At 43.1% G+C, this 18748-nt stretch overlaps 1 protein-coding gene across 2 annotated transcripts in view; it reads right to left on the bottom strand.

The window, feature by feature from the left end:
- INSC (inscuteable homolog (Drosophila)) overlaps positions 1–18742 on the bottom strand; it is a 121539-nt gene extending 102797 nt beyond the window's left edge. The window contains exon 1 of one of the 2 annotated variants that reach the window (XM_014530965.1): positions 18695–18742. Coding sequence is in view for 1 of the 2 variants with exons in the window: in XM_014530964.1 (XP_014386450.1) it covers positions 18604–18624 (21 nt within the window). In the remaining variant the exon portion in view is untranslated. The other variant, XM_014530964.1, reaches the window with a different exon arrangement.
- Between the last annotated feature and the right edge of the window lie 6 nt (positions 18743–18748).

Genomic DNA, 18748 nt, shown 5'->3' with positions numbered 1-18748 from the left:
ATATGTGGGATATAATGATCAACATAATTTGATGAACAAGAATAGATCCAGAGACAAATGACAGGGAATGGGGGTGTTAGAGAGCAACCAAAGGACTTGTATGCATGCACATTAGCATAACCAATGGACACAGACACTGGGGCAGTGGGGGCTTGCCCTGGGTGGGAATGGCTGGGGCGGCGGGGGTCAAGTGGGGGAAAAGGAGACATATGTAAAACTTTAGACAATTTTTTTAAAAAGGATAAAATAAAAGTCTCTTCAAACAATTAAAATTCCAACAGTAAAGGGAATTCTAAAAGATTTCTATCAGGCAGAAAAACAGATGGAAGGTATGAGATCTAAGAAAGAATGCTAAGCATACTTACATGTAACTATGTGAGTAAATTCAAACAAATCTTTACTATAAGAAGTAATTATTATACTTCATTTGTGGCATAAGGAAATAAGATAAATCTAAAATATTGTAAGTAAATTTAGAAGAGGATGACTAAAGTAAGTTAAAGTGTTCTAAATTTCTTTCACTTTGGGAGGAGGAAAATTAACTTTATTTTTTAATATGTTTTTATTGATTTTTTTTTTTTTTAGAATGAGAGGAAGGGAGAAGGAGAGAGAAAAAAACATTGATGTGAGAGCAAAACATCAGTTGACGGCCTCCTGCATGCTTCCTACTGGGGACCAATGCCCAACCAACTGAGCCACGCTGGTCAGGACTTTAGGTTATTTTTAAGGTTGTAATATCTAGGGAATCCAATGAAAAGAATACACATAAAGAAAGAAATGGACATTAACCTTCAAATATGTAGGAGTGTGGGGGAAATAAATAAGTAATAAAAAAAAGAAGAAAGAAACAAGTGTGGAGGCGGGAGTATCAATGTACTAGTATAATAGTAATCACAGTAAGGGGAGATGAACTAACCTAGCCAATTGTAAGCAAAGATTACAGAGCATGCATTAGAGAAGAGAAAAAGTGTGCTATGTGTTGGCTATAAGAAATCTCTGTAAAATAAAAAATACAAAGCAAAATAGCTTAAAGTTAAAGCTAAAGAATTCTGGTGCTAATGTATTCAAAAAACATAAGACAAACTTTAAGATAATAAGTATTATAAAGATAAAGAGATTCACTACATAAAAATAAAAAGTTCAGCTCATCAAGAAGACATAATAATGAGGATGTACCTAATAACAATAATATAGTCTTAATCTGTACAAAGCAAAAACTGATAAAATTTCAAGAAATGAATAAATCTAGAATTACAGATGATATTTCAACACATTTTGTCATTAATTAATAGGTTAAGCAGGAAAATTATTGGTAAGGATATAGGAGATTTGAGTGGCACAGTTAAGTTAGATTTAATATTTATGAGTAGATCACTGCATTCAACTTATTGGAACTACACATTCTTTTCAAAGATTAATGAAATTTTTTAATGACTAGTGCCTACATCTTAAAGCAAGCTTCAACAAATTTCAAATGATTGATTCCCCACAGATAGCAATTTCTACCCCAATATAAATGCCCCCATATATTTGGATATTTTAAACATAAAAATAATTGGTCAAAGCAGATATTTAAACAGAAATTACAAAATAAACCTGAATAATTATGAAAATACACATAAAAATCATATCCTGTACAGATGTGTAGAGTTGATAGCAAAAATTACAGCCATAAATTAGAAAATCTGAAAATTAGAAGAATGTCTACCTTCTAACAACATAAGAAATTTTATAATGAAGAGGAAAGTATTTCCAAAGAAAATAGCATAAGACAATAGATAGGAGCAAACATTAAGCAAAACAGAACAAAAACAAAACAAATGTAAACACAAATGAAATGATCAATAGAATTAAACTTAGTTTTTGAAAATACAAATAAATTTCTTCCAAGATCAGAAAAAAGGAAAGGAAACACAAATAAGTTTAACAATGAAAAGGAGTCTATTCCTATAAATGCAGCAGAGATAAAGTAATATTATCAATATCATTGAAATCATAAATAAATTAGGTAAGTCCTAGAAAAAGACAATTTGCCAAAGTTGACTCATGAAGAAATAGACCTAGAACCAATGAATAAATTAAGCAGTAGTTTAACATCTTCCCAGAAGAGAAACACCAGGCACAAAGTGTGAGTTACTATCTTTCAAAAGAAAGATAAACTTACCCAAACTCTTTCAGAGAGTGAGAAAAAAAGAAAAAACACTTTAATTCATTTTATGAGACTGACATAATTTTGACACTGAAACTAAGCAAGAACACAAAGAAGGAAATTTATAGGCCAATCTCACGTATGAGCATAGATGAAAATATATTAAAATATTAGTAAACAAAATTCAGCTACACATGAAAGGGATAATACAGCATGGCCAAGTTGGGTTTAGCCTAAAAATACATGGCTGTTTTAACATTAGAAAATATATTAATGAAACGTACTACATTAGTAGGCTAAAGAATAAAACATTTGATCAATTCAATAGATGAAGAAAAATTATTTTATGAAATTCAACAACCATTTATAACAAAACCTTTTAGCAAACTAGGAATACAAGAGACCTTCCTTAAACTGACTAAAGGGCATTTACAGGAGGGAGAGAGAGAGAGAGAGAGAGAGAGAGAGAGAGAGAGAGAGAGGACAACATACATAATGATGACATGTTGAAAGCATTTCCTGTGAGATCAGAAATAAAATTAAAATGCTCAGCTCCCAACGTCTATTCATTATTGTGTTGCAGATCTTAGCTAGTGTGGAAGGAAATGAAATGCGTAAGAATGAAAAGAAACAAAATTGTCATTATTTTCAGTTGATATGAGTTTCCACAGGGCTACCACATCTGCCTGTGCACAATTGCTCCCAAACAAGGAAGTGAGTGGAGCTGTGCCCACCAAGCCACACACCCTGCCCAGGCCTGAGTCCACCAGCACAAACCTGCAGTCCACTGGGCAAGCCAAGTCTTCATGGGGCTATGTCTACCCAGACATGGTTTCTTCCCTTAATTCTTATAAAACTGTAGCACGACCTAGCAAGTCACGCTCATTGTCAATGTAGAAAACCCATAAGTATCTACAAATAAATAATTTTAATTTATAAAAGGGCTTAGAAAGTTGGCAAGAAATGAATATGCAAAAGTCAAGTACAATATAGTCCTAGACACCAGCACAAACATAAAGTGAAATTTAGGGGAGGATGTAACAAGAGTAAAACATGTAGGTAAGGTACATAAAAATGAATCTTAACCTGTGCAAGTTCCTCATTGAGAAAATTACAAAATATTATTAAATGAAGAAGTACTGCATGTATTTTGGCAGGAAAATGTTAATTCCACAATAAAATCATCTGCAGATTCAATATAATCCCAGGCAAATCCCCACAGGATTTCTTTCCTGCAACCTGATGAGTTGTTCTGAAATGTAAAAACAAATTATTCCTCAAAAAGGAAAAGAAATTAAGGGGACTTTCCTGCTAGAACCTGACTTATTTTCAAATAGTAAATACAATGTGATATTGATCCTGGAATAAACATAGAGAATTAAATAGCGAGCCCCAAAATAGACCAAAGAAAATGAGGACCCTTGCTTAATGGCAGAGGAGAGGCAGTGAGAGGGAGACAGAGTCAGAGCGCACATGCACATCCACACCAGAAGCGGAAGGTGAGTTGGGTGAGGGGCAGGAGATGCCCACCTTTGCTCCTGTCTGGCATATGAGGGGAGAGTTCCTTCTTGCCACAGACTCCTGCCCCTGAGGCTCCCTCTTGCCCCAGAGCAAAGACCTAACTGGTCTGAGCTAGAGAGAAACTGCTAACAGGGTTGCTCTAAGAGCCCCCTTCTGCAGAGAAAAGTCCAGCCCATCTCCAGGACAAGCAGATGGGCAAGCTCCTGAAAATGAGAAATGGAAGTTTAATTAAGAAGACTTGGCATATAATCCTTTCAATGTGCTGTTTGAATTCGGTTTGAATGATCAAGCGGGATTTGTCCCTGGGATGTAAGGGTGACTCATATGCAGACTGGATATACGATATCTTTGATTACCTGGCACGGTTGTTATAAAGACTGAAATATAGCCCGGCCAGTGTTGCTCAGTGGTTGAGCATCGATCTATGAACCAGGAGGTCACTGTTCGCAATTCCTGGTTAAGGCACATGCCCAGGTTGTGGGCTTAATCCCTAGTAGGGGGCTTGCAGGAGGCAACCATCAATGATTCTTTCTCATAATTGATGTTTCTATCTCTCTCTCCCTCTCCCTTCCTCTCTGGAATCAATAAAAATATATTTTTTAATAAAAGACTGAAATATACTAATGGAGATGACACTGCTTTGTATTCCTATATAAGGTCATAAAAATAAGAGGGATTTTATTAGGGAACATGGCCTAGGGAAATAATAGTCTCTGAAAAGACCCAAAGAAATGAATCTATAAAGGTGGAATTTCAGGCAAAGTGAAAAATGAGCCCTTAGCCCAGCGGTTCTCAAACTGTGGGTCGCGACCCCTTTGGGGGTCGAATGACCCTTTCACAGGGGTCGCCTAAGACCATCGGAAAACACATATCTAATTACATATTGTTTTTGTGATTAATCACTATGCTTTAATTATGTTCAATTTATAACAATGAAAATACATCCTGCATATCAGATATTTACATTACGATTCATAACAGTAGCAAAATTACAGTTATGAAGTAGCAACGAAAATAATTTTATGGTTTGGGGTCACCACAACATGAGGAACTGTATGAAAGGATTTCGGCATTAGGAAGGTTGAGAACCACTGCCTTAGCCAAAACAGAAATCTGGAAGTTAAAGTCCTAACCAAAATTCCATTAGCATAATGTAAGCAAGAAACCTCGAATGTTATAGGAAGACAGCGGACAAGTCCTCAGGAATTTCTTTTCCAATCCTGTGGTTTATGACAAAGGAAACTATGGCTCAGAGAGAGCACAAATGACTTGCCCAAGTCACAGAGCAAATTTGTGGCTGAACCCAGACCTGAACCCAAATCCTCCTTTTCTCTCTCTCTCTCTCTCAGGTTCTGTCCACAACCTGGCCTAGTCTATAATGCTACAAATCCCTCTGCCAACTCCAAAACACAGGACAAACAGGACATGTTGACAAAGAGCTTAAGAAGCAATTACCTATGCAGCATTGATACAGAACCAGGGGCCTGGGCTGGGCAGGAGCTACAGCCCAAATCCCTCTGACTTTTCAGGAAAATATCTCCATCTCAGCCCTCCCCACTAGGATCCTGAATGCAAGGATAGAGACATGACAAAGGACAATTCCATGTGAAATCCTGCTGTTAGGTCATAGAGCACTGCATGATATTGGGACGAGAACAGGACCTGTTCTTAAAGAAGCAGCCTTCAGCTCGTCAGGACAGCAGGGGAGCAAATAAGTGGGTCTGGTGAGGTCCCTGAGGGCCCAGCCTCAGGCCAGACCAAGCACAGGACTTAAGCTCAAAATTTGCATCCCAGCTGCTCATATTGTTTTTGTGATTAATCACTATGCTTTAATTATGTTCAATTTGTAACAATGAAAATACATCCTGCATATCAGATATTTACATTATGATCCATAACAGAAGCAAAATTACAGTTATGAAGTAGCAACGAAAATAATTTTATGGTTGGGGGTCACCACAACATGAGGAACTGTATTAAAGGGATGCGGCATTAGGAAGGTTGAGAACCACTGCCTTAGCCAAAACAGAAATCTGGAAGGTAGAGGACATGCCAGTCCTCACCCAGGGGTCCTCTCCCTCTCAAGCAGGCACCTTTGTGGCAACAGCCCCCTTTACTCATTTGTTTTCCTGTCTCCTAGTGAGCCTTTGCAAAGGGCTGTGAGTATAACTGAGGTAGAAATGGTCACAGCTCAGGCCATGAATATTCTGAAATGTATAAACAAATTATTTGTATGAGGGATCAGGAGCCGGGGCTCTAGCCCCATCCACAGGCAGTCTTTCTGATCCCACATCTGGCCCACTGGGAGACCAGTCCAACATCAGCCTTGGTCTGGGTCAACAGGGCATCTGTTCTGCATCAGGCCCCAGCTAGATGACAGAGAAGTAGATGACTAAAACAGTTTTCTCCTTAGAATTTCCTCTTCCATTGAAAGAGATATGTAAATACATAATTAAATAAAACAGTAATTCCTCCAACATGAGCACAAATAAGACGCTTAACCTTTCTCTGCCACAAGTGCTCTATATGGCTTTGGACAATTTACGCGCTTTTGCTGGGATTCCAATTTCCCCTCTGTAAGAGAAGTCTGGATTAGATGAGCTCCTAATCTGACTCTAATATTCCTATGATTCAAAGACCCACCCTCCTCCCCAGAAGGTCCTAACAGAGTCATTCATGACCAGAGGCCAGCTCCAACTCCTTTCTGCTCTGCCCAGAACCCAGGCTGCTCAGGTTTTATAGGAGACATATGGGGCTTGTCCTGATGACAGCCACTCAAATCACCTGCTGCATGTGCTGGCCATTAGTCTCCCACATCATTGCATCCTGGCCCCGTGTGCAACTGGGGGCCACCCCAACAGTCCCACCAACCTCAGGGCCCCTATTGGCCATAAGGCCAAGAAGGCTTACATGAGCAATTGTCTTCTTGCTGGCCTCCTGACTCCAAGCTTATCCCTCTTCATGCTAATGTTAGTTTCAGCCTCTTAAAACACAGCTCTCATTGTAATATCTTGAATAGCTATTATGTTTCCCCAGTGTCTCTCCACTCAGGTCTGAACTCCTTAGCCTGGTGTTAAGACCCTGCTTCCAGCCCACCCCACCTCTTCTGGCATTACCATCCTGTAATCCCAAAATGTCCCTTTATGTTCAAGCTTCAAGGCAAGTTTCCTGCCATTCTTCAAGATTGGCTTGCTGTCCTCACTCACCCTCTTCCTGGAAGCTTATCCCAACCCTCAGACCACGGGGCACCTAGAATACTGAAGGTCTGACACCATGCATCTTGTGCCTTCAAGGGACTACTAGGTTTTGTAACTGACTGGTGACCTCCTATGGGTGCATCCTGTCTCCCCTGCTAGGGCCAAAGTTCCAGAAAATATGCTCAAGTCAACCAGCATCTGGCACAATGCTCTACATGTAGCAGGTAAAGATTTGTTCAAAGGCAGTAAAGATAGTTGGACAGATCACTGAAGGACCCAGGGAATGGATGAATAGTGATGCAGGCAGGGTGTCACACAGAGGCAACGTTGCATAGAAATGGGTAGAACAAAAAGTGGTGGTAAATGAATAAATAAGTGAACTTTGGTTCTATCTACCGCTATCTTTCACCTACATTACTATAATAGGCTCCTAACTTATCTTCTGTCCTCCCCCTCAACAATCTATTATCTTCATAGCAGCCAGAGCATTTTTTATAAAAATAAGCTTTATTAATCAAGTAATAAATGCAGACAGTTTTAGTCATTTTCTTCCAGATAGTTGGGTCAACTTACAGGAAATCTACCTGGTCTTCGGGAAACTTCATGGGTGCTTGTTAGGTCAGGTTTGGTAAGTTGCTCTTCTGTTTTTGTAACTTGCGTGTTTTGGGTTGTTGTTTTTTTTTTAATTAACTTCAAAGCATTACTAGTCAAGCAAAAAAAAGAAGCTACATGAAGCAAAACCTCCAATGTCTACCCATATTACTCAGATTAAAAGCCAAAGTTCTCCAAATAACCTGCAAGAGCCTTCATGATCTAGCCCCCATTTTTGCATTGACCTCAACTCATTTGTCTCTCATTTAACTCGTCAGTTATATTGACTGGCCTTCATGCTCTTCCTCAAACCTTCCTCGGGACTTTTGCCTTTTTTCTTCTATTTGATTGCTCTTCCCCCCAAATATCGACATAGATGCCTCTTTCACTTCCTCCTGGTCTCTGTTTAAATATCTGCAAATCAGAGAGACCCTCATGACCCTGGATAAGTGTACAAACCCCCTCCCACCCTTGAAACCCCCTTACCATTCTTTATATTTCTCTATAGCACTCAGCACCACTGTATATCAGCCTGTTTACTGTCTGTCTTCCCCCACCAGAAAGCAAATTCTACAAGGGCACAAGTTTTGCTCACTGCTATATCTCCAGTGCCTAGAACAATGCATGGCACAGAGTAGGTGCTACATAGATAGCTGCTGAATGAATGAGGGAGGGAGGGAATGAGGGAATGGGTCTGTAACTTAGATCCTTAGCACCTTTGGGCAATTTTCCAAGATGCTCTTATCTGATGTGGATGCCATTGTCCTATGTCTGCTCCATTCCAGCCTGTCTGATGTCGTGACAGATGGACAGCATGCATTCTTGGGGGGTGGGGGCTCTTTGTAAATGACAACCCTTCTGGAGGGACAGGGCCAGCATGAGTCTACTGACTGGTTTCTAAATGCCACATTTTTAAATCCCATTCTCCCACCCTTCCCCCAGCCTCCCGGCAAATTCCACAGGGTTCAAAGTGCAATCCTAGTAGAAAATGAAGAAAACAAACGCATCCTTTTTTCCACGATGGGCCTCAGAGGGAGCTGTTTTCTCTTTGCTCTTTGGGCCTGCACCCCAAGCCCCTCTGCAGCTACCGCCTTGTGTCTATCTGATCAGGGAGCCTAATTCCTCAGCTCTCATCACCACTAAAAGAGGGAACAGGAAGCTAGGAAAGCAAAAGGCAAGATAAGAGGAGCAATCAGTGTGGCAGCTTCTAGTCTCCCTCTCTTCCCGTTAACACCCTGCAATCACTCATGGCCCAGCACTCAGTCAGCACAGTGACAACTCCCCACCTCAACAGTCTCCTCGCCTGGGCTCTGGGCTAGGAGGACCATATGAAAGAGGGATGAGGGAGAGAGAGGGGTGTGAGGGTGACTCAGCCTTGAGTTCTGCTATAAATCCAACATAAATTCCTGTTTGTGGATGAAAAGGTGGGTGCTAGCTGGGTAAATGGGTAAGAGACTAAGGCAAAATAGGTAATTGAATGAGTGAATGAGGAATGTAAGAGTGAGTGAGCCAGAGTAACTGAATAGGATTTCTGTCTTACTGATAATGGCATTTTTGCAAGAATGGCTCACTGGGCTTACTAAGACCCTCTCTCTGAATTCCTTTTTAGGCCTATGTCTAGTGATGAAGATTGGGAGGGGTGGGGTAGGGGTGGGGAGGAGGTTGACAACTCCTGACTGATATGAATTATGCAATGCAAGTAACTCTTGAGGTCCAAGGAGCCTTCATAAGGGTTTGTAAAGATCCTTCATAAAGTAGCCAAGGAGCCAATTCAAAACCACTGAAGGCCCCTCAAACGTCCTATATCCTCTACAAATCAGAGGGGATGGTGGAGAAGCCATAGCTCAGGGGTGCCCTGTGACTTAGCTATCTCCTTCAAGAGAGCTCCTTAGAATCATCCAGGAATTAGATGTCCCTTATCACCAGTCCCCCCAAAGCTCTGAATGACATTCTAATTTGTTTGCCCAGAAGATGGCAAGCACTTTGGGAGTCAAACATGTGTCTGAGAGGCACCTCAAAAGTAGCATGTTCTACAGTGAATTATCTTCCTATTACTCCTTTAGAATTTTTATTCTACTGAATGGCACCACCATCTATCTGGTTGCTCTGCTGATAAAAGTTCATTCATTCATTTATCCAACAAATATCTGTGGCATGCATCAACAACATGCTACCTTGCTAGGACAAAGTAATAAGCAAAACCAGATATGGTCCCAGACCTCGTGGAGTTCAATATCAAATAGGCAAAACAAGCATTAATTATCACATAATAATTGCAAATAAATGTAAACTTGCAATTATAATAAATCCTTGAAGGAGGAATGTGGTGTTTTAAAGCTTTATAAAATAGGATTTGACCTAATTATTGAGGTCAAGGAAGTGACAATTGAGCTGTGATCTGGGTGATAAGAAGGAATTCCTTAGGCAAAAATATAAGAGTGTTGTAGGCAGAGAAACTGCAAATGCAAAAGCCTATGGCAGGAGGGAACATTACAAGCCCAAGGGACTGAGACAAGGCCAGTGTGAATGAAGAGAGAGCCAGGGGAGAGCTGGGCAGGGGGGTGTACACGATGACAGCACGGGTCAGACACACTTGCAGGACTTACTAAAGAGTTAGGATAAATATGAAGCACTTGAAGCATTTTTAAGGAAGAAAATGACATGACAAGTTATGTTTTGAAATACACAGAGTGCAGAACAAACTGGAAGGAGGCAGCCTGGATATAGGGGGACCAGTTAGGAGACTCCTGCGGTACCCCAGAAAGATGAAAATGGTGCCTTGAACTAGACGCAGTGATGGCGAACCTATGACACGCGTGTCAGAGGTGACTCTCGAACTCATTTTTTTTGGTTGATTTTTCTTTGTTAAATGGCATTTAAATATATAAAAATAAATATAAAAATGTAAGTCTTTGTTTTACTATGGTTGCAAATATCAAAAAATTTCTATATGTGACACGGCACCAGAGTTAAGTTAGGGTTTTTCAAAATGCTGACACGCTGAGCTCAAAAGGTTCGCCATCACTGAACTAGAGTGATGCTGATGAAGATGGAGAAGTGATGGATTTGAGAAGATTTACAAGAGAACATCAAGCAGTACTAGACTTATGGGGGAAACCACTTAGTAAATTATATAAATGTCTAACCACTGTGTACACCTGAAACTAATATAAGATAATATTAAATGTCAACTGTAATTGAAAAATTTAAAAGAAAGAACATTGATCAGACTTGGTGATGGATTGAATATGGGCTTTTGAGGGATAGAGGTGTTGAGGATGATCGCCATCTCTCTCTGACTTGTGCAGCTGCTTAAATGAAAAAGCCATTCAGTGAGAAATTAAATACCTGAGGAGGAGCACATAGGAATAGGATAGTGCTGCTGGACCATGCAGAAATTCTGTTTGGACATGCTGAGTGTGAGAGGCCTTTGAAAGGTCGATCTGGAAGTCTCCTTGAATCCATTGTCTCCCGGACTTTCTGTATTCAATCAGACACCTAATACTACTTCCTCTCCATTCTGTCTTAATTCAGGTGCTTATAATTATCATCTGGATAATTAAAATAATCTCCAGGCTCTTTCTCCTTCCAAATCATATATTCCACACTGTAGGTCTTTCTAAATGCCACCTCCTCCAAGAAGCCCTTCCTGACTACCCAATCTAAAGTACCTTTACCCTATTACTCTCTATCTCAGTCACTTGGGGTTTTTACTTTCTGAAAACATATGATAATGTGTTGTGTTTTTATTATAGAAATAAATATGGGCATATACAGATATGTCCAGCTCCATCTGCTAAGAGGGCATAGAAGCAATGGCACACCCAAAACAAGGAACACATGTAGCCCCAGAGCTTGGTTTCGAAACACCATTCTCCACAAAAAGGAACCTGGGCTCCTTGGAGATACGGCTAATTCCAGGGCTGGAGCAAGGAAAGAATAACATGAGCCTGGGACATCCTGCTATAGCAGATAGTAAGCAAGTGCTTAGAAAATCATGAGAACAGGCCAAGCCTCTGTCTTCAGAGGATCTAGGACTCCCCCAGGGTGGGTCAATGGTACAGTATTGACCTATGAACCTGGAGATCACTGTTCAATTCCCTGACAGGGCACATGCCCGGGTTACGAGCTCAAGCCCCAGTAGGGAGCATGCACAAGGCAGCCAACCGATGATTCTCATCATTGATGTTTCTATCTCTCTCTCCCTCTCCCTTCCTCTCTGAAGTCAATAAAAATATTTTTTAAAGAAAAAGAGGCCAGTTTGTAGAGCCTCCCACTATCAAATCTGGGACAATTTGAACATCAAAATAAAATGTATTAATTGATTATAATATACTGCATAAATAAATTAAGAATACATGAGTCTATAGGAAGAAAGGAAGGAGAGAAAGAGAAAGAAAGAAAAAAAGGAAGGAAGGAAGGAGAGAAAGAAAGAAAAGGAAGGGGAAAAGTTCTTTCTTACAGTAGAATTCCAACTAAGTAATACAAAAGAAATTATGGACCCAAAAGTATCAATGATGGTAAAATTAGTGAGCAAAGTTTTGATGAGGAACAGGATATTTCCATAATCTCAAAGTATCTTTCCACAAATTATATGTTAAATACAAAGGGGAATATAGCAATTCCACAGTGGAGAAACTGGTGAGCATCACCTTAAGCCAGTGATGAAGGCTTCTATTGCCAGCACTGGGATGATGCCCACATTCTGTGCTTGCTGATATGATAACCTCCCTTCAGTGGTATTCCTGCCCAAAAAGCATAGCCTGAATCGAATCATGCAGAACCATCAGATAAACCCAAATCGAGGGATACTCAACATAATAACTGGCCTGTATGATTCAAAAACATAAAGGTCATGAAAGCTAAAGCAAAAGATTTGCTCTGGATTAAAGGAAACTGAAGAGACATGACAATTAAATGCAATCTGTGGATTGGATCCTGAATGGGGTGAGGGAGGTGGGAGAGCTATAAAGACATTGTTGGGACAGAATTGTGCTGTGGTAAGAATGCATGCTTTTAAGGAAATGCACACTGAGTATTTAGGGGTGAAGAGGCACCACATCTCCAATTTACTCTTCAATTAATTAGAAATATGAACATTTTATATATAGTTATATGTACATATAAAAACAGTAAATATAAAAATGCATGAACAACAAATATAAATTACATAAAAATAAAGATAATATATTTTTAAATCATTGGAGAGAAAGGCAATGAAAATAATAAAGAAAGTGGAACATTCTATAAGTGACTAAGGGATAGGGATAAAGAAGGATTTCTCTTACCAGTCTTGCAACTTTTCATCAATTTGGTCTGATATCAAAATTAAAAGAAACATAAAAATGGTTTGTGTTTATGTTTTTTAGGGGTTTTTTTTAAAGGGGATTCTTCACTTTATTTTTTTTCAGGTTTCTTTTTCATCTTTATTGTCGAGAGTATTATGTTTCTATGTTTGCTGAGCCCATATCCAACCACGACCTGCTTAAAATACCTCAGTGGCTGTTCATAACAATCATGAGAAAAATCCAAACACCTCAGCACAGCCTTCAAGGCCCAACATCCACTGAAAACCCTTTGTAGCATCTTTCATCTCATTTCTCGTCACCACTGACCACACACACTACAAGCTCCATTCATACTAACTGTTTACAATTCCCCAGCTTATCACACTAGGCAACACTTCTGTACCTTAGCATGTGCTGGCCTCTTGGCCTAGAATGACCTTCTCTTATCTTCCTGGCAACTTCTTATTATGTTTCAAGATCCAGACCAAGACTTTTCACCTCTAGGAAGGCCTCTCTGATTACCCAGTTGGAGATGACACCACCTCTTCTGATACCCCAACACCTCCAGGACCTGCCACGGTCATGTCCCACAGACAGGCCTGCCACTCTTTGTTTACAAGCCTGTCTTGTCACATGGTCTGATTATCCACTCACTGGTAGCCCAGTGCTTTGCACAGGTCCTGGCACAACACAGAGGCTCAATTAATATTTGCAGCATGAATACCAGTGTCTGAACTTTCTGCATCCTCCAAGGGAGGAAGCCCTGACTTCAGTCTCTTTCATTAGCTTCAAAACATACAGATGAGTGAGGGAAATTAGTTCTTCCCTTATTTTACACACAAGGAAAGTGAGGTTCAGAGAGGATAAGGTAACAGTGTAGCCAGAGCTGAGCTATAGCTGAAATCCAGATCTCTTGCCTAGCAGTTCTTTCCCAAAAAGGCAGGTGGGTGAGAAAAGAAGGAAGGAGATGCCATTTGTGGTTTGCCTAGTCCAGTGATGGCGAACCTTTTGAGCTTAGCATGTCAGCATTTTGAAAAACCCTAACTTAACTCTGGTGCCGTGTCACATATAGAAATTTTTTGATATTTGCAACCAGAGTAAAACAAAGACTTATATTTTTGATATTTGTTTTATATATTTAAATGCCATTTAACAAAGAAAAATCAACCAAAAAAATGAGTTCGCATGTCACCTCTGATACGCGTGTCATAGGTTCGCCATCACTGGCCTAGTCTATGTCAGACTCTAGGCTTCGAATAAACTTGCTGTTTCTAGCATCACCATTGCATTGTAAGGAACCCCATTTTACAGACAAGGAAACTAAGGCTCCATGTCCACTCCGTCTGACTGCAAAGCCCATGCCCTTTTCTCTGCACACTGCAATATGGAGGCCCACGTCTGACCCTCCATCGGAGGACATGAGAGGCCTGAGTCAATCATCCTCAACAGTATCTTTTAAACCAGCACCACACACAGGCCCACAAGGCGGCCCACACCCCCAGACCACAGGCTTCATTTCGCATGGTTTCCAAACCCAGGATATTTGGGTTGTAAGACAAAACCTCCATTTCTCCAGCAGAAAGTGAACACTATACACAATTATCCAGCCAAACTGCTGACGCTCACAGACACTGCATCACGCCAAACGGAGTCTGGTTTGCCCAGAGACGTTCTTCAGAGGATCTAGGACTCCCCCAGGGCTTGGCACTGAGGGGACCCTGGAGCTGGGGGAGGGAGGCCTGGCTGGCTGCATCACGGAGTCTGGGCGAAAAATAAAATTCTGCCCTGGAAAAAATATGATCCAATTAATTTCCTCTCTAGGTGATAATGTTTTTTGTTGTTTTTTTTTGCGGGGGGGGGGGGGGGGGGGGGAGTGAAGCCCCAGAAGCCCAGTGTTGCCCACCCCTAGGCGGGGGAGGGGTGGGAGAGGGGGCAATCCCTACCAGCCCAGGAGTCCTTCCCCACTCCTCCATCCCTGCTTCCCACAGACCAGCAGTCTCTGGCACAGGCTGGAAAGACCAATGATGCTGATGACCTTCAGGTCCTGGGTCAGAGAAGCCAGGCCCTTAGAACTCCAGGTGGCCCAAGGGGGCGGATTCCCCTGCTTTTAAGGCCTTTGTACTGGGGGAGTGATCAGCTGACATTCAGGCCTGGCTCTGACCCTAAGCAAATCATCTTTCCCTGTCTTTACAAGCAGCACCTGTCTCACAGGGCTCATCAGAGGTTTCCTAAAGTGACAGGTGCAAATAACCTATCAGAAAGGTTGGCCTTAACCGGCACTAAATAAGCGTGAATAACCATGAGTGAGACTTCCCCACCAAAGTTCTTGACCGTCCCACCCAATATGATCTTACTGAATTGTACGCCTGTTTTTACTTGACTAAGATTAAAGTCCAGGGAACAACCAGGGTCCTCCGCAGAGATGCAATCAAGTCTTTGTCTTACCTTTCTGAGATGACGTTTGCCTGAGAAGGAACAAACAGCTTGCCCACACTAACCCACCAGCACATCACCCAGTGCCAGGCATTCCCCAGAGCCTCAGGCCAAAGAGTCCTCCGTCCCACTTGGTAGCTTTTGGAAGGATTAGTCTTGATTGTAAGCAACAGCCACCAGTGTGGAGTGACATCTTGCTTACTGAGAAGCAGAATCTCAACACGATGCCTAAAAACCCACCATCAGGGTCCTTCTAAGGATTCTTTAGTGCTAAACATTGCCCCCGCTCCCCGCCACCCACTGCTCCCCTTTCCAAACATTACTAGCCTTGGGTAGGGTAAGAGAATCAGTCTTGGAGTGAATTAGTTCAAAGTTTCCCCCATTTTGCAATGTGGTTAGAACCACTTGGGAGACTTGAGACCCCTCATGAGGAAGGAGAAAGAAGTGAGCACGACTCAATGGCCTCACAGATCCAGGGGAGGGGGCAGAAAAGCCCACGCTCCTTGTCCTAAGAAGCTTCGGTTCCAGAAGGGCCATCCCTGCTCAGACACTGAGTGGCCCAGGGGGAGGCAGAGCTGAGGTCCAAGAGACACAGACCTCCCAGCAGAGCCCTGGGCCTAGGCGAGGTCACATGAGGAAGGGGTGGTGATGGGGCCAGGGCCAGGCTTGGGGCAGGGGTCAAACTCCTTCAGGAACCCACACACTCACGCTTTTGAGTCAGGGAAGAGCTGGCAGCTGAAGCACGCAGAGCAGGGGCATTTATCAATGGCCCAGTTCATTCCCAACAATCCCCATTGTCTGGGCCAGAACAGAGATGGGCTTTATCTCTCAGAGCCGCTAGAAAGAAAAGCTCTAAGACATGGTCACAAAGCGGAGTCCAAAGATACCGAAGCCAAAACTGAGACATATGGTTTGAAAACCATATAAAATATTTGAAATTGGGGATGTTCCAAAAAAAAAAAAATCCATGCAATATGGTTCCCATCCTCAGAGACCAAGGGAATGCTCAATTGCTGGTTGTTCATTCACTTATTCTAATCTCTCTCTACAAAAGATGTGGGAGTTTACAGTTAAAAATGTGAATACTATAAAGTTGTTTAAGCAGAAATTAAAAGTCGAAGCCAAGATTTGAAATAACAGTTACTAGAATGGAGCAATATGATAGACAAAGAGCTTCCTAGCAGCCAGAGTAAAAAGGGAAATACACAGATTATATCAACAGCCTAGGAGTCCCACAAACCTGTAGAAATCCCTTGGGCTTTCTAAGCCTTAATTTCCTTGTCAGGAAAAAAAAGGGGGTAAAGGACTACTGACCTAACAAAGTTGTTATGAAAAGTAAATGAAATAAAGCATATATTAAAGGTTCGACAAATGGTGGCTGTTATTATTGTTACTCTGTTGTCTGATTTCTCTTCTTTAAACTGGAACTACGATAACTTAGTGGGGTTGTCCTTGATGCTCTCTGATTCCTATTGTTGCTCTGAAATAAAGAATGGGGGAACCGCCTGAGACTGAGTCACCATGACTCCTCCAGTTTTCTGGAGCCTTTCCGGAGTCCTAAAGTTGTTGGGGACCCCCACAAAGGAGAGATCTAGGGAATTCCGCCTCCCACCCCTCACCCCTATCTTTACTCTGCAAGAAGGCTACCAGGCAAAGCACAGCCTGCCTGTTCAACCATCCCCAAGGTCAGGCAGGGACCAGGCCAGGTGCAGGTAGATCCCAGCAACCCCTCAGGAAATGGCTGACACCCATCTGCTCCCCTGCACAAGGGAAGTTGATGGCGGGAGAGCTCAGGCACTCCTCCAACCAAATCATAAACACTAAGGAAGAGAAAGTCAATGTCATCTTCTAACTTCCCAACTGAAGGAGCGCAGTTAGTCTGGCTGCCTCACTGAAGCCTGTCCATCGGGAATGGCCAGGATGGAGAGGTCTAGAAGCAATAATAATGACAACAACAACAACCAGCTGATAGCTGAGGGCACCTACTCTTCTGAGCACTGTTTCGTGTGTCCCCGGGAGTCCCCAGGGAAAGGAGGTGAGGAGAACAAATTCTGTAAAGGAACGGGAGAGAGAGGAGTAAGGAGCAAAGCAAAGGCCAGCTCCTCCATCCTCACCTGCAGATGGGAGACCCAAAATAGTGTTGATTGAAACCAAAGAAGAGAAGGAATCAGCCCAGCTCAACTCACTGCTCCTCCCTGGCACCGGGCTGCTCAGGCCCCAGCCCACACACAGAAGGACCACACTGCTTGTCTGCTGCAGCGGGGCCCAGAGTATAAACCAGAGCCTGGAGCAAATTACAGGTGTGAGCTCCACCCCAGCCCTGCAAGACTGGCCTTTTCACTTGGAAGGCAGCAAAAGCTACTTCTAAAGCCCAGACCCTAAGACCCCAGGCTCCACGGCAGCCTCCGTTCCAGGTCAAATGGGACACCCCAAAGGCACTCTGTCACCCTCTGCCCTGACCCCCAGCCAAAGCCCCGACTTAAGATATTCCCTACCAAGGCCAGTTTCTTGAGTGCGTTGCCCAACGTGCCATATAGAGGCTAATGGGGGCCTGAAAGGGGGGCTGCAGGCTGAGAGGGGGTCTAACCAGGGGTTCATATATGCATGTTTTACACATGTGGGTGCCTGTGGCCTATCTGTCCTTGCCTGCAGTTGTACACATTGGAAGTACGTGAATGTTTGCATGGATGTCCTGGGAGGAAATGCAGACGGCAGTGTGTGGGCAGGCCTGTCTGTACACAGGAGCAGCTGTGCGTGTGGGTGTCCTGTGAGTGTGTGCGGGTGGGCATGACTGGGTCTGCTCAGCCCCTCTCCGTTTCCTCCTGCCTCTTCTGGTGTAACAGTGGGTTCCCCCAAGCTGTCTCCCCACCCCGGCCAGCCAGCTGAGGTCACTGTAGTGCTGGGTGAAGGCTCTGAGCTCTTGCCCAGCTCAGTCCTGAGAAACCAAAGCCAGATGACCCACAGAAAAGACAGCCCAGGTAGGGACAAGTCAGGTCGCCCTAGAAAGTCTGAGTTCAGATAACACTCCTTACCCCCAGCTCCTGCCAGCCCCGGCTCGCGCTCTCTCTCTCTCTCTCTCTCTCTCTCTCTCTCTCTCTCACACACACACACACACACACACACACACACACACACACACACCTCTCCATCTACACTGCACTGGCTCAGCCTGCAGGGAGCCTTCCTCCCACACACCTGAGAGCACTTCCAGGGCAGCGGACACGGCCCACACAGGGCTGCCGGCCACAGACACATGCCACCTGCGGGCACACTCCAGTCCCCTCCCTGCCAGTCCCCCCACACACTGACAACTCTGCCACCCACACTCACACTGTGGGACAAGGCTAGAAAGTTCCACATGCTAGCACACTGGCTCACACACACTCCTGCCCATTGGCACTCACACTGACACACTTAGACCTACTGTCCAAATAGTCGCAAACATGCTCTGTCCCCAACTCTGCTGGCGGGTCCAGCGCCGGCCCCTGAAGCCAGCCAGCAGTGTGTCTACTTACTCTGGGGAAGTTGGCGGGCCAGAGGGGTGCGCACAGCGGCCCGGTGGCGGCGCG

Source organism: Myotis brandtii, unplaced genomic scaffold (genome assembly GCF_000412655.1).
Source record: "Myotis brandtii unplaced genomic scaffold, ASM41265v1 scaffold782, whole genome shotgun sequence".
Lineage (NCBI taxonomy): Eukaryota > Metazoa > Chordata > Mammalia > Chiroptera > Vespertilionidae > Myotis > Myotis brandtii.
Note: the sequence above shows the minus strand (reverse complement) of the source record. Positions and strands in the feature narration are given on the sequence as shown.